At 52.9% G+C, this 19,774-nt stretch overlaps 1 protein-coding gene across 2 annotated transcripts in view; it reads right to left on the minus strand.

Annotated features, from left to right (window-relative positions):
* Positions 1–19,774, minus strand: part of CNTFR (ciliary neurotrophic factor receptor) — a 202,950-nt gene that overhangs the window by 11,921 nt on the left and 171,255 nt on the right. For both annotated transcript variants that reach the window (XM_059491824.1, XM_059491823.1), the window contains exons 6-8: positions 9,981–10,098; positions 9,001–9,167; positions 1,722–1,885 (exon numbers count right to left, since the gene is read on the minus strand). In XM_059491824.1, coding sequence (XP_059347807.1) covers positions 1,722–1,885; positions 9,001–9,167; positions 9,981–10,098 — 449 coding nt within the window. The remainder of the gene's footprint in view (positions 1–1,721; positions 1,886–9,000; positions 9,168–9,980; positions 10,099–19,774) is intronic.

Below are 19,774 nucleotides of genomic sequence, written 5' to 3' on the forward strand. Positions count from 1 at the left end.
CATCAGTCAGTGATGAGGAACATGTCTTTTGCAAGAGGATATTGATTAAAAGCTGCACCCAGGACTGCTGCACCTTCCTGAAGTGCTGGGAAATGAAACCCTTCCAAGCCATCCTGGTACCCACCAGGAGAGGGTGTCTCTGCACCTCAGGGTGCTTTTACATAGAAGAAGTTACATTTTTACTGCCCAAAACCTGCCTTTACCAACAAGGATGGCCCTGCCACCAGTGTCACCAACACCTCCATGTATTTCCCACTGTCGCTGCCTGCCTGAGGGCACTGATGGAGAGGCCACAGCATCCCCTCAGGGCTCTGCCAGAGGGGACTGGCTTGACTCTGCAATTATGGTACCCCACACCCAGTGATGGAGGGACCAGCCACTCCGAGGGTGTTGAGGTAGGAGGTAGCTCAGTGGCTACCCCACCATTTTTGGGTGCAAACCAGGATATTTGTCTGTGGCAGGGTAAAACCATCAGCTTTTTCCACAACAGTTGCACACCTTGGGAAAAAAACAGTGTTGTGTTTGGCAGGTCCCACTAAATTTTCCCCTTTTTACACAGATTCTACAGTTTGAGCATTCCTTCCCCAGATGAAAAAAAAATACCTACAAAAAACTAATAGCCAGTCTCTACCAATGCTTTCTAACCCTTCTGGATGCTCTACAGATGCTCTCCCACTACTAGGAGAGAAGCAAAGGGCAAACAGGCAAGCAGGAAACCCCTCTTATTTTCAGAGCCATCAGCAAGCAGGAAAACCCTCTTATTTTCAGAGCCATCAGCAAATACTGCAATTTGAAACACAACCTGTGGTGCTGCCTCAACAAAAAATCCAAGCAAAAGGAAAAAGTCACCAAGACACCTCGCAGAGCCACGAGCGAAGCATCCCATCCACTCTTCCAACATTCCTCTCCCCAGGAAGCGCTGGCTGGAAGAAAATCCCACTTGGCTCTTTGATGCAGGTGCCCAGGGACATAGTCCTGCCTCTTATTTCACTTTTGGATTTTTAGCAAAATCCTTTATCAAGCAAAGCACCTAACTGGCTTTCAACTGGCCCAGCTTGGGCATAGAAGGGATGCTGGATGAGCTATGCCAGAGCAGCAGCATCTCCTCTCCAGCCACAGAATGCATTCCTACCCAACTTGAGCATAAAAGCAGCACACAGAGGTTTAAAAAAAAAAAAAAGAAAAACCCGTTTGTTATCTTCCTGCAGTAACAAATGAAATCTGTCCTCCAGGCTACCAAGGATTTCACTGACTATTTTTTTTAAAGAAACAAGAAATAAAAGTAAGAAATACGATAACATCTCAGCAATTGCTCGGTGACTGTGCTCTGAGTTATGGTGAGCGGTATTTTATCTCCAGTTCAAAATCTAAATGTGGCAGAGGCACATTTAAATGTGGTGACATTTATACTTTAAATGCCTTTTACGTCTCGTTGGCAAGTTTTATATAGAACATATGTATGGAAAGTAGATAGGGGCCATGGATGAAAATGCGGAGCAGGGAGAGGCTGCAGAGCCATTTGTAGGCAGAGTGTGAGCCACAAAAAAGGTGGAGAGGAAGAGAAAAGCAATGAGAAAGAGAAGGAGAGGAACAGGCTCCAGGTTGCCTGAGCAGTAAATATACATATTTTTTGTCCCTGAACACTTTTTTGCCATGCAGCTTGTTCCCAGTCACCAGCTCGCCCCTGTCCCTCACATGCCAGGCAGTGCAGGGTCACTCACGTGTTGCCACTGGTCCAGGATGAGGGGCCGGTACCGCAGGAAGAACTTCAGCGGGAAGGACTCAGGGTCAGGCCACGATGAGGGGTTTTGCCATGACACCTCCAGTCTTCGAGGGTTATTTGGCACAGGTTTGGCCACCACACTCTCCGGAGGGTCTGGTTTTACTGTAAGAGAAGAAAAGAGGGGGATTGGCAAAGCTTTGCATGTGGCTTTCTCCCTTTACACCCCCTGGCAAAGCTGGCTGGCTTTGCACCACGTGCTTTCCAAGAGAAGCAGCCAACATGCATCCTTTCCCCAAATTAATTAGATACAAATCACTTTTTGCTGTCTAGGTCAGCTGTATGGCTGTCCTGGCTCAAAAAACCACCACCAAGGAGGTGACAGCACTGGAGACACATGGAAACAACCGGGACAGGGCAGAGAGCATCCCTCCTACACAGGGCTAATTGGATCAGGATGAGGAGCCCACCAAGCCAAAATCTTGCACTTTCCTTGCAACTGCTGTGAGTTGTGATTTCTGTGAGTCTGACACACATTCAAGCCTCACAATAATGTGGCAGAGTTTGGCCCCTGGGCTCAGGGCTGGGGTTTTGAGGATTCAAAGCATTGGCACATTGTATTTACTAAAAGAGAAGGATTGCCCTGGTCACCTTCCAACCCAGCTCTCTCTCCCTCTCTCTGCCCTGCTCTGCTTTTGGGATATGGGAATATTTTCTTGCTACCTGCCATGTATTTCAGGTGAATATTAATTGGCTGTGAGCTATGCAACGTGCTTTGATGTTGCAGCTACTTCCAGAGTGCCGGAAGCTCATCCCAGACAGGCTGTGATGGATGTCACTGCCTGTTGCAGAGCAGTCCGTGCTCCTTGCCAAGGGTTTGATCAAATCCTGACAGCTCAAACTCCCAATTGCAACAGCAAAGCTAAAAAAATTTGTGTACGCCCATGCTTATCCTTTAATCATGGTCAGGAAGGAGCTGGACACATGGAGCTAGGCACACAGCTGTGCCAGAGGTGGAAGAGGGCTCTCTGTGCACTCCAAAAATAGCAATGCACATGAGTGTTCCTGTCCTGGGAAGGCGCTTAAGCCCCTTCCAAGTCCACACGCAGGCAAGTGGATCCCTCCTGACCTGAAAATTTCTGGATTGAACAATGGTCCCCGGGCTCTGACCGCCTTGAGCAGAAGCCTGTCAAGATGTCAGCACCAAACTCCCTTCCCCAGGATGGGGGGAGGGATGGTGGGGCTGCGGGCAGCCCCCTTCTGCCTGGCAGAGCTCCTGCCCTGCAGTCAGGTCCTCTCCATGCTGTCCCACCTGCTGTGGGTGGGCAGTGATGCCCTCACAGGGGTTTGCTTACCCTGAGAGAGGAAGGAGGTGGTGGTGACTGAGCTGCTCCCTCATTACCCGAGCCTGCCTGCAGCCCTGCCCAATGTGTGAAAGGCATCTTTCCCTCACTCAAATGGGACCAGGCGCTGATGCCTGGCCAGTCTGGGGCAAGTGCAGTCACGTGTGAGCTGCTTGCTGCCACCCCTGCTCCAGAATGATGGTGGCATTGCAGCAACTGTCCCTGCACTGCCTCTGCTTGCCCCTCTCAGGAGAAACCAGCCTGTGGTGCTTTGGGAGCTCACTTCCTTGTCTGCAGGTGAGGCAGAGAGGGTGCTGAAGTGAAGCCACAGCCCAGCTACCTCAGTGGGACCTGCTTCCCCTGAGACAGGCCCACCACTACCTCTGTCTCCCCAGCCTCCTCTTGCTCAGCACCCAGGCACACACCCTGCTGTGTGTGTGCCATCATCACCATCATCTTCACCACCACCTGGCTTTCACCACCTTCCCTCTGTCACAGTGAGTGCCAGTAGGGCTGGACAGCTTCCTCCTTCCCAATGTCATTTCAGGCTCAGAGGCTGCTCCCAGAGACTCTGGCAATGGCTGGCCAGCTGGTGAGCCTGACCACAGTGCCCAGTGCCCCCTCCCACCTCCCACAGGCTCCTCTCTGTGGCAGGACGGGGTGCAATTTTCCATTTACAGCTTTATCCTTGGCAGCAGGAATGCTTCTCTGGGGCTGTGCTGTGCTGAGCTACTCCAGATGGCTCTGCAATTCCTCTGCTCACTCTGAATCCCAGGGCTGGGGCTGGACATCAGCTTCCATCGACAGGGACTTGGAGTCCAAACACATACAGAAAAGTATAAATCCAGCATTGGCTCAGTAGGATGGGTTTGCAAAACAAAAGTCTGTTTGGCTGAACGAATACAGATGACTGCGAACTGCAGCTCTGCAGCGAGGAGGTGGGAAGGAAAGTGCCGGGCTAGGGATGGATGCAATGGATACTCCCTGGGGTAATGCAGGGGGCCTGGCCCTGGTTTTTAGCATGCCAGCCTGAAGGCATGATTAAATTCAGTTGGGCATAGCAAATGTGCTTGGGCAGCAATGAGAAATACTACTGTGACTGCTAAAGGAAGTCAGGAAAAAAGTGCCCTGAGGCTGAGGTGGGAGTCACCTGCCCATTTTGCAGGGATGTGACACCTAGCCTCTCTCCTGTGAGTTGGACACTGTTGCTGGTGCACAAAGGAAGGCTGCCCTGGCTGCAGTTTCATGTTCCCAGCTGCTATTCAAACAGCTCAGCAGATAAACGGGAAAACCAAAAGTCCCTGGTACCTCCTCATGTGTCCCTCCATCCCCAGGATTCCTGCCCAGGCTAAAGAGCACAGCAAGGCCAATCCCTCCAAAGTCACAAAGCCAAAACTGTTCCTGCCATGTCCTTCCAAGGCAGCAGGGACACAACAGCCAGGAGAGGGGCCTATACCTCTGGCAGCCAGTCCAGAGAGGACAAACCTGTATCTCTTAGGACAGACCTCATCCTGCTGTGCTCATCACAGGAAACACCTGGACTGGTCCCACGGGGGCAGCTGAGGAGTGAGGGGAGACAGGCTGTGTCCAGCTTTCTGATTTCTGTATGACCTTGAAGGAATCCTTTATACCCTGCAGACAGGGACGAGTGCACCTCCTTCCCCAGCCTTTGTCTGCCTCCATTCAGCCTGCACATGGTGAGGCAGGGGCTGTCTGGCTGTACATCAGCCAGCATAATAGAGCCCTGTCCTCACTGAGGGCCTGCAGGCAGTAACGTAATAAAAGCAGTAATAGTAATAATAATAATGGATGATGGGCATTAGGCTGAGTACTGGTTAAGCGGCTATAAAACCAGATGTAATATTATCCTGCAGAGCTAAGGGAGCATTATCAGACATTCCTGGGAAGGCGACTTGGCCAGGAGGCTACTCACAGCTCTTCCCTCTTGGTTTTTGGCTGCTGTGTCTAAGACAGGGCTTGAAGTGCAAGAAGAGCATCAGGGAGCAGCTTCTCCTTAAGGCGCTGCACGCTCACGCCTGTTAACTGTGAGTCTTCAGCTATCCATCGCCCCTGGCTGTTGTCAGACATGTCTCAAAATGAATCTGGTGGTTCAGAAAGGCAGCTGAGGCCCTGTGGCATGGAGCGGCCCGTCGCCCATCCCGTCTCTCCAACAAGCACTAAAATGGATCCCTTGCGGCCATTAAATATCCCCTGGCATTTTCCATGAGCAGAGGGATATTAAACTCCATGTCTTAGCCAAATGTCAGTCTAGGTAATTTAATTCTGCCTTCCTAAGTAGTATGAATTGAACTGACCTTCTGCTTAGGCAACTGTATACCTGTGTTCAGAGACTCTGAATTTCATACAGACATGGGCATCATGCAGCCTCTCCGAGATGCTCTGCATCTTCATCAGCCCAGAGCTGGAACTGGAAGGATCAGATGACCTTCTCAAGGTCACACAAGGCATGGGCAGCACATTTGATGAAGGTACCCACACCTGCAAGGCTCCATCAAAGGCTGCCTTCCTCATTTTAATGCTGTGCATCTTCTCATATTTTTCCCCAGGATCGTATGAGGAGAAAGGTGCTGAGGCAGGATGCGGATGTTGCTGCACGGTGGTGCTGTCCTGGCTTTCCTGGGGAATGCAAAAAACACCTCTTGGGCTGAAACACAAGTGTGGTTGTGTCCTAGTCAGCCAAAAATGTCCCCATGCTGTTCCAGCCATCATGAAGGAGGTGGCAGCTCCTTACACACCACCTCACTCCTCCCTGGCATCTTCCTCTGCCTCCAGGTCCTCTTCCCTACAGTCCCTTTTCCTCCCCTCTGAGGCTGGAGCCTGATGTCCGCAGGGCTCTGCAGAACCTCCTCACACTCACCTTTATTAATATTAATACTTTTGCAGAAGATGTAATTATGAAAACAATTTGCAGGAGCAAGATGAGGAAGAAGGCAGTCCGGATCTCCTACCAATAGGAGATGGGGGCCAGAGGGCCGGAAAAGCTTTTCCAGTCATCATTGAAAATGAAATGCAGAGTGACCCTTTGCAGCTGGCTGCTAATAACCAGCACGGCATGACTGTCAGCAAGGCATGGGCTCAGGACAGCAAAAGAAAGTACCAGTCATTTTCCACTCAATTAGAGACCATCTTCCCAGCGGCTGGGGGAGGGATTTTCTTCTGGCGACTTCGGGGATGGAGAAAGGAGCGAAGAAGCAAAACCAAAGGAGGTCACTCATTCCCAGGGGGTTTTTGTGCTTGCCCAGGCTGGATGGGTGGTCTGCCCCAGCAGAGGGTCTTCTCCCAGCTCAGATGGTGCTGGGAGGGAGAGCTGCCTGCCCTGCACTGCCCTCTCCTTGGCTTTGGGTTGCTCTGTCCACAGCAGGGCATGAGACTGGGGCAACGTGGCTGCACTTTAACCTCCATGCAGAAGACATGATGTTTTTCTCTAGGCTAAGGGAAAAACACAAGGCAGGCTCTGACAGCCAGAGCCCAGGGATTTCTGGAGAGGCATCACACAGGTCCTGGCTGACACTGTCTCTTCATTTTAGCAGGATGTGTGCAGATGTTGCAATGTTCCCACTCAGCATTTTCTCAATGAGCCAAAGCAGCGGCTTTGCCCCGAGCTATAGGTTTTCCACTCTCCATCTAGCAAAGGGAAACCAGAAAAATCTCCCATATGAGAGCTCATTGGGCCAGCGGAGATCCCCAGAGAACCTACTGGATGCTAGATCCACATCTCCACGACTCCCCACGCTGGGACACAGTCCTGGATTGCAGCTGCAGAGAGGAAAGCTGGAAGAAACACTGAAGCTTCAGTGAGGACTGCAGGCAACCTGGGGCAAAACTGCCTAGCAAAACGCAGCAATGCAGTGCACTTAACACCAGGATGGCATGAGGAGAAGTTCCACTTGGGGTAGGTGGTGTTGTCAGCAGCAGCAGATGCTGTAATGATCTGCTAAGCCTGCCACTGCCTGCTTCAGCACTCTGTCACCACCTTGTCTGTGCTGCTGATGCATGGCACCTGTACCAAATCCTGAGGAGGAGAATTTCACAGTTGTGCAGAATATGGAGATTTTAAGGCCACTGGATACTGAAGTGGTCATGGGAGTGGGTTGGTGCAGGACACGGCCTCGCCTATCAGCACCAACCCATCACCCCTTCCCCAAGAGCCATCCTGGAGCCAGGTGATGCCAGGTGGTGTGACCCCTCAGTGCACTGCTGAGACGTGTCCAGGCACCCTGCACCCTTCCAGGCACTTGTGCAAGAGGCAGCAATAGTAGACCTGTCCTAAGGGCTGGCCTGGGGCAGTGCTGGCCTCTGCTCACCACTCCTCCGACCTGGGCCGAGTTCAAACTGCTGTGCTAGATCCAGCTTTGTGCTGGTGTTGGGATGCCCGGGGCTTGCAGCTGGGTGTGCTTCCCCAGGGGAGCTGCCCTTGCGTGCTGGATGGAGGAGCAGATGTTTGGGAAGCTAGGCAGGGCTTGGGTGGGATACAGATGTTACAAGAAGGTGCCCTGAACTCCTGCAGGAGGGAATGCAAGGAACTTGGAAAATGTTGCATAATTGCTGTCCTGGGTCATGCAGGCTGGAGGTTACCCTCATTTTTAAGGAGTGTATCTTCCACAAACACAACAATTTCCATTTAAAGGCACCCAAGTGATTGAAATTCCACCGCTTCCCTTCTAAGCGCCCTCCCTTGTTATCAGCATTCCCAAAGCACTGATGAACACAAGCTTCAGGTATGGACCATGGCTGCAGACACATAGCAGGACAGTCCCACTCCAAAGTTATTTCCTTGCTCTGTTCAGACCGGGTGCCTCGTTAGATATTTTTCAAGATTTGGAATACAAAAGGAAAATCTGGTAGAGCAGTGGAGCTCCTCTTCCTGCACACCAGCACTTCCAGCTTCTCCTTGCTGTGATGTGTAGCACATCAAAGGCAAAGACCAACCACTGGCTGCACTTTAGTTATTCACTTATTTGTTTTTCAGGTTCAGTAATTGCCACTCGCAACCAGAAAATTGTTTTCCAGCGTATTCATGAACTCCATTCTCTCCTATTTTTCCTCTTCTTTGAGGATGTCACAGCACCAGCTGTAATCCAGCTTTGGATGGTGAAGAGAGCTCCCTGCTTTGCTTGGCAGTGTTTGGCACTGGATTGCTCAGTGCATGCCCACCCTCTGCAGTCAGGGAAGTTTCTCTGCTTTGGGTTTGGACATGGTTGGGAAGCATCCCTGTGGCATAGCCTGAGACATGGATGCCCCAGCCCACAGGGCCTGTTGCTCCCTGTCCCACACTGCTGTCCTGGTGGGGCAGTGAACAGGTGCAAAAGAAGGAATAGGGCTTTTAGGAGAGTATTAGGTAAGGGCTGGGGGGACTTGACTATAGGAGAGCTTTATCCTGACTAAGGATGGAGACAAGAGAATGGGACATTTCAATTTCTCTTCCAATCCTAATTCCCATGACTCTGCTTCCAGCACAAACACCAAACCTCTCCTTTAGGGACACTCTGAGGGGTAAGAACAGCAACACCATTGGATCTCACAATTTTCACAGCTCTCTGCCCTAATACCTGGCAGCTTTTTCCCCAGCATCCCAAACAGGGAAGAACTTGGCAACCATGGGTGATCTGGACCACTGGGAGTGGGATCACACATGACACTGATGTGGGATCACACGTGACACCAGGCCACTGATGGGACCAGCATGGAGGCTGCCTGTGGGCATCCTGCCTGGCTCCCCCAGGATGCTCAGGCACCAGCAGGGCCCTGAGAATGGGAGGAGCACAGGGAGGAGGCCAGAGTGGCTCAGACCCCATCTCCATGGATAGGCAGAATCTCCACCCAGAGAGCCAGTCCCTTCCGTTCCCCATTTTCCCAGGGGATGACAATGCAGAGCAAGCCAGCCCCAGCACCGCCCGCTGCTGCTGTGGAAGTTACCTATGGCGAACTCGTCAAAGGTGAGCGTGGTGAAGTTTTTGCCCAGAGGATTTGTGACTGTCAGCGTCACCTTGTACTTCACTGTCGAGAAGAGCTGGAGGTATCTGATGTGACACCTGTTTTTGGGAACGGCATCCTTCTCACACACCATGTCTTTTGTGCCGTGTCTGGAATGCAGAGGTGAGAGAGCTGTTACCTGTGGATGCAGTTACCCAAGCTGCTGGAGGAAGGAGGCAGACTGTGCAGCTCTGCATGCCCACTAAGACAATGGTCCCCATGCACCAGCCCTCACTGCAGCCTAAGGGCTGCTCTCCTCCTGCCAGGGAATTGTGTGGGCTCCTATCTATGAGGTTTTCTCCCAGGCCTACACAGAGGCTTCAGTGAACATCCTCATGCTGGCCCCAAGGGAAGAATGGGACCCTGCTGGGGTTGGGTTTGGCTCTGGCCCTCCCATGGGAGGAACAAGGTCTCCTGATGGTGACACAACCTCAGAAGATAATACATGGCATCAGCCTCTATAAGACCTGTGCCAGAATCTGACTCAGGGTAGGGAATGATGCCATGCCATGGCCAGCTCTAGGTGAGAGACACTGCTTCTGCCCAACAACAACCAGCTTACACCAGGAAAGAGCATGGATGTGCCAAATGTGCCAAAAAACAGTGGGCACAACATCCACTACAGACAAGTGGTGCAGAGATGATGGTCTTGGGAAGCAGGGAAAGGGGACCTGGGGAATGGGGACTTTCCTGGTCCCTTCTAAGGAAATTGAAACTTTCTTGGCACAAAGTCCTGGTCCCAAACATCCAGTTTGTATGTCCTCAGAAAATCCTTCCCCATGCCCACTTTTGGGACTCTGATGCTATATGCTCAGCACAGGTCAGACCCACTGCCCCAAGACTTCATGGCACTACCTGAGACCTGCTCCAGGCTGTGGGGATTGAAACTCACCCTGCTGCACCCTTTATTCCCAGACACTTACATGACAGAGATGTTGAAGGAGTTGGGGATGTAGGTGGGAGTGGGTAGGTGCCAGCTGCAGTAGAAACCCTTCGGGTAGTTGTTGGACCGGCACATCAGCACGGGCTCCTTCGGGGGCACTGCCAGGGAAAGAGAAAGGGTAATTAACCTAATTAGCCTCCTGAGGTGGGCTTATCACCATGTTCTGAGCAAAGGGACGACCCACCACTGCCAGGTGCTGCCACACTGGGAGGGAAGAGTTTGCAAGGGGAGCCTGGTCTGTGTTGGAATGATCTGGGGATCTTTGTCCCATGTCTTCTGCTGAGGTCCTCTATGGCACCTTGCTTTGGGCTGGGCAGTGCAAACCTCACCTCCTTGAGCAGCTCACTGCTTCTAATGAGGGGTGGAGTGATAGAGATGGTTTGCAGGTACCAGGGGAAGTTGTCTTCAAGGCTGTGACAGAGATGTTGCTGATGAGGAGGAGGTGCTGCTCTCTTGACCCCATTAATCTACACTGCTCACAGCTTTCTCTGCCACATCCCTGAGGAGTGATAAACTTATTGAGGGATGGTCCTGCAAATGATCAGAGGTCACCAAAGGGAAGAAGAAGGACCAAGATGAGGAGGAAACTAAAACCAGTGGAGACAATCCAGTTCTACAAGAGGACTAACAGTGTTGATGCTTTTGGCATGGGGAAGAGCATCCCTGACTCTGCTCACTGCCTCCAAAGAGTCCCAAAGGCAAAAGGAGACAGGATGAGAGCACCCAGGGGGAGCAGCCTTCCTCTGGTGTGGAACCTTTGGGAGGCATCTCCTAAGTTACATCCCATTGGCTCCTTCCCCCGTTCCTATGTCTGAACACAGGCGTTCCTGAGCCACGGCCTCCCATTTCCCTGGTTGGCCCTTATCTTTGTACTGCCCTGAGACCAGGGTCAGCCCCCAGGCCCCTGGAGAAGGACAGGGGAACTCTCCACGTGTGTGGGCTGGGACCTGAACATCTCACCGTGTGGCTGAATTAATAATCTGTGGATATTATGCAAAGGTCATTTTTGCTTCTTTACCTTGGACTTTACTAGTAGCAATTTAGGCTGCAACACTCTGGCCTCACCAGCTGATCCTAGAGGTTGGAGGCACGAGAGGATTTTAAACCCAGTGAAGTGTTCACACTGTACTTGGCTTTTCTGGAGGCATGTGCAGTGCACTCTGCTTTCTGCAGGAGCACAGCAAGGGCTGCAGGAAAGCTCTGTGAAATGCTGAGGGAAGGTGCATGCAAAGAATGAGATTTGATACATTTTGGCAGATAAATTTTGCCCTTGTGGGTAAAAACCTTACCTGATCTGACACCAAAGTCAACTCTTCTTGGTACCCAGGCTCTTGCACTGATTGTTAAGAACAGCACCCTGGCACAGTGCCTTGCCATAAAATACACTCTCTGGGCTGGATGTGCACCAGGATTCCCCTTGGAAAGGCTGTCTGATCCTGTGGGGCTCCCTCTTCCCCTTCCTTCGTCAGCCCTCATCCCCATCCATCCACTGGGAATATCCCAGGACCTGCTCTTCTTTCCCAGCAGGCTTTTTGAATCAAACCGAGCAGACCCGGCAGCCCCGGAGCCTCTCCAGCCCCGGAGCCTCTCCAGCCCCGGAGCCCGGGTGTCACTGGTACGGCACACGCTGGGGCACAGCTTTCTCGGGAACGAGCCCCACCTGCGGCTGGAGCCTACAGCCTACCACGGTCTACCGCGGGGAAACTGAGGCACAGGCCTTGTGCAACCCTGGGGCAGGGCTTGGAGGGCAAGCAGCTGATAAGGGAGCCAAGTGCAGCAGAGTCAGGGAGCAAGGAGGAGAGGGAGCGGGAGCGGAGGCGGAGGGGGCCGGCGGGAGGGAGGGAAGGAGGGAGGGCTGTGCCGCTCCGCTCCGTGCTCCTCCTAATGGCCATTTCAGCCTTCAGCCGGCAGACGAAGGCCAGAGCCTGGTTAATGAGCCTCCGGGTTAAATTATTCAAGCAGACCCTCCACGTCCAAACAAAATGGCTAATCGCAAAGCCAGAGACAAGGGCCTGATCCCTGATACAGCGCCATCCTCTTCCTCCTCCCCGCAGGCTCCTTAACCCCTTCCCTGCCCGCCCTGGGCAAGGGCAGCATTGCTGTTTGCGGGGTGCAATGCGGGGTCGGGGGTCTCCCGAGGGGGCTGAAGGGGTGCAGGGGGGGTGGGGACAGCCTCTGGGTGCCGGGTGACCGCGTGGTGGCACTGTGGGCTAGCAGCACCTGCCCGGCAAAGCGGGATGGGGCTGGCACTGCTGCTCGGGGATGCTGGGGACACCGGGGATGCCACCGTGGGCGGCTCGCACACTTGCTGCTGGTGCTCAGCTGTTCCTCCCAGGACCGGGAGTCGCAGGGAAGCCGGGCTGAAGCAGGCGGGGCTTTTTCGAGCATTCCTGGAGTCCTGCAGGGTGCAGCCCTACTGGCGCGGCCCAAGATGCTGCACTGCTATGCGCCGCAATTAGTCCATCTCAGGATAATTTATCTCTGTTGTCTCCAGTATCACGGCGGATCTGGCTCTTGGTGATCTGTGCTAACTCCTCCGCTGAGGAGGCTGGGGCGGGCTCACTCCTCCAGGTTCGTTTGGCTGGGAGGAGGAGGGAGGGCTGCGCATCCTGCATCCCGCTTCGATCCCCTCTCTGCAGCAGCCTTTGAACGTGCCCCATTTCCACAGCATTGAGTGCCGTGAAAATCCTGCCCTCTGCTTCAAGGCTGGCCCCCAAGAGCAGCCCCAACCTTTTGTGTCCAGCCTGCTCCACCTCTTAGCCTCTGGTGTCTTTCAGCAAGCCAGAGGAGGAAGGAGAGCCTGGGGAAGGGAAATAAAGTGACCCTCAAATCTCTGCCCTCCCTATGCAGAGTTCAAGGACAGATGCAGCCCAAGGGAAGCTGCTGTATGGAGCCTGTCTCAGCCCAACCTTTGCCCTCTTTTTCTGTCAGGCAGATATCCCCTTTTCCACCTTGATGGGCAGAAGGTTCATGGCAGAGTGTGAGGCCCATGCAGTGTGCCACTGGGGGCTGTGACCATGGCACACATGGGCGACCGTGGCCACCACTGCCAGGCACCACAAAGGATGGAGCTGCAACCCCTTCCCAGCTGCCTTGCTGCATCAGGAGGGCCCTCTTTGCCCACCCAGCCTTGGTGTGTTCTCCAAGCTGGTGGCAGGTTCCTCATCCTCCCATGGGAGATGGCAGCCTGCAACCTTGTTCCTCTCCCCTCCTCTCCCAGGAAAGGCGCTCACTGGCACGGCTCAGGCTGCCCATCAAAGGCTCTTAAAGACAGCAAATAAAATTGCAGGCTCCAATCGATCCAGCGTGCTGTAATGCTGTCTTTGGAGGTGGGCCAGCCCATCAGGCCAACAGAGAGAGCAAGAAAGGCAGTGGAGGAAAACAAAGCCATCAAGGGAGCAGCATTAAAGGCTTTTTCTGCTCTGAGGTTTTAGGCAGTGCTGCTGGGTGTGGGGTGTCCTGCTCCAACCTTCTCCATCCTCCCCCAGATGATGTCCAGCTCTCAGCACCTGCGCCACATCACAAACAGCCCAAACAATAGGTTGAGCTACTCGGGCACTCCTCCCTGGGCTCCTGCACACAGCCTCCCTAATTCTGGCAAATATTTACACCCGTGTTGCCTCATAGAGCTGCTGAACTGTGTAAAAGCAGAGCCCTTTTCTTTCTGCCACAAACAGCGCCTGCCCTCTCTAATCTGTCTGTTAACCTCTTGCATGGCAGGGAGCCACTTCTCCGATGTGCTCTGTGGATGTCCTCTCTGAAAACCCAGCATGCTTAATGCCTGGCTGTGGCAGCTTCCCAGAGGCTTGGGTTGCAACCAGCCTCACTGCAAAAGCCCTGGGTGAGGTGAGGAAAGGCTCAGAGCTGAGCACATCCCATCTGGGCACGTGGCTCACAAACTGTGAGATGCTCCAGCAAAATCTGGGTCTGCCACAGCAGTGAAAGCTGGTGCCAGAGTCACTGTCCCTGCAGATCCCTGAAAAGGCCAGTAGCATGGATAGAGCTGGCTTTCCCAGCCTCATGCTTTGCATCCATTTAACTCTGTCTCTACAGCTTTTTGGAAATAGCTGTCACTTGACCAGCTTCAGAACTTCTGCTCTGCGGGGGACAGCACCACCAGTAGTCCTGGAGGATGAAACAGTTTTGGATACACCAGCACAGAAACCGATTTTTGTTTCCCTCCTCATCTCTAAAGCCCAGTTGTCCTTGTACCCTCAGTCCCACTGTGCAGGGGAAAACTGTGACCAATCCATTTTAGAAACCACTAAAAATGATCTACAAGAGCTTTTCCTAGCTCTGCTAGGTCATGAGATAATGGACATTAAAATCATGACACTTTTATATATAGAAAAGTTATTTTAGGTCACTTTTAGAGGTTTCTGAAATGGATCAGTTATAATTTTCCTCTCCTGCTGAGGGCTGAATGCACTAAAGATGCCTTGCTCCACAGGTGGAGGGATACAAAAAATAGCACCAATAAAAGTTTTAAGAGGCCTCTCAAACACTTCTGTAGGAGGTATTTTTTCTGGTGCACTCGGGGCACATTCAGGCGCTGGGCTGATGGGGGATAATGAGCCCATGGTGTGCTTTTGGGGTCACCTGCATAACTCATCATCTCGGTCTGGGGCCAGCAAAAGCTCCAGGGTCCATGGCAGCAGCATGTGCTCGAGCTAGAGGTACAGCTGTGACGCAGCCTGTCTGCACACGGGCAGGAGCCCTGTGCTGCCCCACAACCAGTGCTGTTCTGCTGCCAAACTCCTGCTGTTTGCACCCCAGGTGCCCATGGCAGGAGCAGTGGGCACTGGTCCAGTGGGCACGTGGGGTGCAAACAGCAGGAGTTTGGCATCACCCAGTGACTTTTTTTCACACCAGTGCTGTGGTGTGAAATACAGAATACAGAGAAAAAGCCACCCAAATGACCAAAAGCAAAGCTGCAGAGGCTTGGACAGCACAATAGGAACCCACCTGGGCATGAGATGCCAGCACTGAGCACGTGGGCACGGGAGCAGCAGACTTTGCTATTCCACACACGCATCCACACAGATGCTTTTGTTATGCACATGCTGGCTGCCAGCACGATGTATTATTTATCTAATGCTGCTTTTCTAAAAGCCTGTTTGTGTACAGGAGGCTGGTAGGAAACAACAAAGAAAACAATGATGAATAAATCATATTTCTACTGCCAGGTGTATCAGGGGAGCATCTGTCTGCCATGTGCCACCTGAGCTGGAGTGCAGCATGGCTGTGGCTGGGGACAGTCCCTCCATGGACCCAAATGTTTGGGTGCAACTGTGTTTCTGTGTTTTGTTGCTGGAGGGAGAGAGAGGTGAGGCTTTGAATTTGTTCTGTTTCCCCTTGACCATCTGTTCTTCTTGGATAAGTGTGAGGATTAGAAGGGGTGTGGAGGACAGCAGGTGATGCTCCCTATGTTCTGGGAACATCATGCTCATAACCACCACTTCTTCAAGAAGGGTAAAGCAGGTGTTTTAAATTTGTTGGTTTTGTGTTGTTGTTTGTTGTTTTGTTTTTTTGTTTTTTTTTTTTTTTTTTTTTTAGTTGATGCAGCAACATTCATTTGAGAGAGAATTAGAGAACCCAGGGGGGCAGGTGCACAGGATGAGATGGGTTTGTTTCTCACTGACCTTCTGGGTGACCTGGGCAAGTGATGCAGACAGGGTTTAAGTCTCTCCCTTTCAGTCTAAGCCACCCCAAGCTTAGCAAATGGACATTTTCTGGGGAACATTCCTTTCCCTTGAAATTTGACACTGAAGATATATCCCTCTGGAGTGTGAGGTACCCCAAGTGATCACCAGAGCTGCCCACATTCAGCCAGCATCCAGCCCAGCGCTCAGACTCAACACTGCAGCACCTCCCTGGTAGCTCCCAAAATGGGCCAGGGACACCTGCAGCTGCAGCCAAAGACCCCTGGCCCTGCTGCCACCTAAGAGCCATCTCCCCAGCCTCAAAGAGCAAGAATTTATTCCCCAAGAAGGTGCTGGAGAAAAAGGTGGACTCAGCAACAGATAAATTTCTAAAAGGCCCTGTTTTACACTGATTGGGGCTCATAAACCAAGCTATGGATTTTCTCATTTCCCTTACAGAAAATTCAGTGAGCATGGCAAGAGGCAATGTTGTAAATTTTTGGGAGAAGAGAGGAGAGAGAAGAGAGAAGAGAGAAGAGAGAAGAGAGAAGAGAGAAGAGAGAAGAGAGAAGAGAGAAGAGAGAAGAGAGAAGAGAGAAGAGAAGGATCCCACTTTAAGCCAAAGTGGCAGGGCAAGTTCCCAGTGTGATCACAGGCTCACTGGAGTTTGCACCATCCTGCAGTGCATGAGGCCATGCTGCTTCCAGCACAGCAGAGCTGCTCTTCAAACTCGACCATTCTCCAGCCTCTGGAAAATTATCAAGCAAACCTCACACCATTGATCTGTGAGAGGGAAGAGCAAGAGCAGAGGGGCTCTGGCAACCCTGACACAGGGTGGGCTGTTTCTCTGGAATGGCAGCCTTTGCTGGAGGTGCTCCCCAAGGTGCAGGATGCTAGGGGAAGGTGATTTAGGCAGGAGAAGCCATCTGGCATCCCAAACCCATGACAGACTCTCTTGTTCCCATTCCCTCTGGCAGCCCTGGTGCTTGGCAGCATTGCTGTCCCAGGGAAATGCCCATCCTGCTGAGCACACCAGCACTCCAAACCCAGCTGTGCTCCTGGAGGTGACTTTATTCCCATGGGGCAGAATTCCAGGCCAGGTGCCTTAGGGAGAGATGCACAGCAGGGACGCAGGACACCTCCACCCTTCACTTGGGACCACACCACAGCAGGAAATCCTTTCTGACCCACCGCAGTCCTCCTCCAGAAACCAAAGAGCAGCTTTGCTCTGAAACAATATTAAATATTGAACAAACGAACACAAACCTGTTATCTGGGATAATTGTGAGTAAATAAAACATTTAACCAAACCAAATGCAGCTGTTTCCACTTGGAGCCGGCACAACAGCAGGGAAGCCAGCTCAGCTACTCTGCATCCTCGTTACGGCAGCTGATTATTGTTTTGTGTATAACAGTAGCACCGCCAGCCCTGGAGCGGGGCCGGGGCCGCGGTGCTCGCTGTGGTACCCTGGGGATGGTACCCGGGATGCGGCGGGATGCGGCAGCGCCGCGCCGGGCACGGGAAGCTCGCTGCAGCGCTGGGGTTTGCTCATCAGCCCGGGGAGTTCACGGCGAGGCCGGCTTTTCCTCCCCCAACACCTCTGCGAGGGGATTTGCATGTAACATAAACCATTTCAGAGCCAGGTCACCGGTTCGCACATAGCCCCGGGCAGTGATGACCGAACCTCGTTACCGGCTGCTCGGGGATTGACTGTGCCGGGCCCCCGTCCAGCTCCTGCAGACCTGGAGAGCGGGCCGGGGTGAGGGAGCGTGCAGCAAACGAGGGGAAAGTGCCGGCAAAAGGGGCCTCGGGAGGCTTTCCCTGCCTACAGCTCAGGGCTGGAGCATCCCGGGATGCCACTCTGCCATGCCCAGGCAGCGGGGAAGGGGAGCAGGGGGCTGACGTGCTCTCAGTGCCTGCACATTCTCAGGGCTTTCCACAGCTGGGATTGGAGAGGAGAGCTTCATGAGCCTGCAGCTCCCACCCAGCCAAATCCTGGGCCTGTCTCTCTGAAAATGGCTGGGAAAGATGAAGGGCATGAATTACATGGGGTTTTCCAGTCCCTGCCAAATTAATTTCTCCTTCCAGGGGACTGTTCTCCTCGACATGGGGCTGGATGCAGTGTGCCCAGGCAATGCAGGCACAAGATGCTTCCTCGCAACTCATGGGTTCCCCAGCAGCTGCTGCCCACCCCAGGGAGGTGGAGGTGGGTGCACATGGGAGCACATCACAGCCCAGGTCTCCAGGGAGAAGCAGCTGCCTTCCTTGGCTCTCTGTGATAAAAGGTTTGACCAGAGCAGCCTGCAAAGCCCCAACAATCTCCTTTGGGAGCTCAGCTGGAGAAGCCATAGAGAGGAAACCTCCCTGAGTGCTGAGAGGGAGAGCTGTGCCTTTTTAGGTCGTGCAGGGGGAATGCAGGGTGATCCCAGGAGTTCTTCAGGTATTGTGGACCCCAAGGATCCCCTGCCTTCATGCCTGCCATGCATGCAGCAGAGAACTCATCACTCCCTTCTCCCACTTTCCCCAGCTCCAGGCAGAAATTCACTGCACAGCCTACACCATGCAATGCCCCTGCCCCCTCCACCACCTTATTTAACAGCTACAAGAAAGCAATCCATCCTCTCTCCAGATGGAGGAGACAGGGAAAATACCAGGTGTGATCAGACACAACTGGGACCATCAACAGCCATGTATCCTTGGCGAAGCTGTCCCACCAGAACTCCTGGAAGTTGTAGATTTATCCAGGAGGAGCCTCTGGAGGGAAGCTATAAGCACTTTGTCATGCACTGAGCAACAAGCTAGCCACGAATATTACCAGCTATCTCCCCGTGGGGGAGTGTGGGCTGCCTTTAACAGGCAGCAGCTCTCCAGAAATGCCTCTGCTCTCTTCATCTCTCTTGACATGCAGCCTGGTTATGTCCCCTTCCCTGCTCTCCTCTTCCCCAGTGAGGGAAGTACCTGCTGGCAGAGAGGCCTCTCACCCATGGGAAATGGAGAGGTTTCCGAAAGAGGTTTCTGACTCTCTTGGCAGCACAGAGAATATTTTTGGGTTTCTCCTGTCTGGGCAGGAGGAGTGATGGGAGTGGTTAGTAAGCAGATATACCCCCTACGCCCTTTCTCCTCATACTAGCACTGGCTTTTGCATATAAAGTTCCTTTCCTTCAGCACTTATTGAAAACCACCCTCTCACTCATGTATTCTGCTAGGAATATGTCACAGTCTGTTCTTCCATCCCCTCACAGGACAGACCCATGGTGCCCTTGAGCCTGTACTGACTGCTCTGCTTTGGATTCAGCCAGGACAGGGGGTTTAAAAGTGGGCATCTGTAATACACAGCACACCAGATGTGTGCACAGGCAGAGCCATTTGCTCATCCTGTGTTTGCCCATTCCTGATGGCATTTGGGTCTGCTCACACAGACTCAGCATCCCCTGGCCAGTGACTCACATCCTTGGGGCTGCCCTTCTGCTCCTGGTGATCTCCTGGTGAGATGCTGCTCTGCTCCTGGGGCTGATCTGCAGCCTGTGCCTGTCCCTCAGCTGCCAGGACCGTGCTGTGAGTGTGGAAAGCCCTGTCCCCTGCAATGCTGGTGGCTTTGCCCAGCTTCAGGTCATTGTTGCAGTCCTGCTGGGAAACCACCTGCAGGCTCCTTGCAAAAACAGCTGGGCTGGAGCCAAAGGAGATGCTGGAGGTGGGTGTAGAGAACTGACCCAGGACCAGAAGGAGCTTCTCCCCATGCTATTCCCACCCTGGATATGCGAGAGTCCTCCCAGCAGCAGTCAGCCTCCTTTGGTACATCCAGAGAAGCCACCTGACTCATCCCACCTGTGCTTCTGCATGATGAAGTCTGGAAAAATCACAGCACTGGAGCTGAGATGGACACCACAGGGGTGGCTCTGGTTTGTGGTGTTATTCTGGCTGCTCAGGGATGATGATAGCCCAATAATGACAGGCATTTGGGAAGATGCCTCATTTATCATAAGGAATGAGGTCTCCACACCAGTCCTTAACTGCTCACTCTCTGTCTTTGAGAAAATATCAGACATGTCACTAACAGTAGGAGTGTTCCCAGTTCAAGCTGAAATTTCCCCTGTGCTACTGGTACCTAGGGGTGGAGGCAGGAAGATCATC

This window comes from Ammospiza nelsoni, chromosome Z (assembly GCF_027579445.1).
Source record: "Ammospiza nelsoni isolate bAmmNel1 chromosome Z, bAmmNel1.pri, whole genome shotgun sequence".
NCBI lineage: Eukaryota > Metazoa > Chordata > Aves > Passeriformes > Passerellidae > Ammospiza > Ammospiza nelsoni.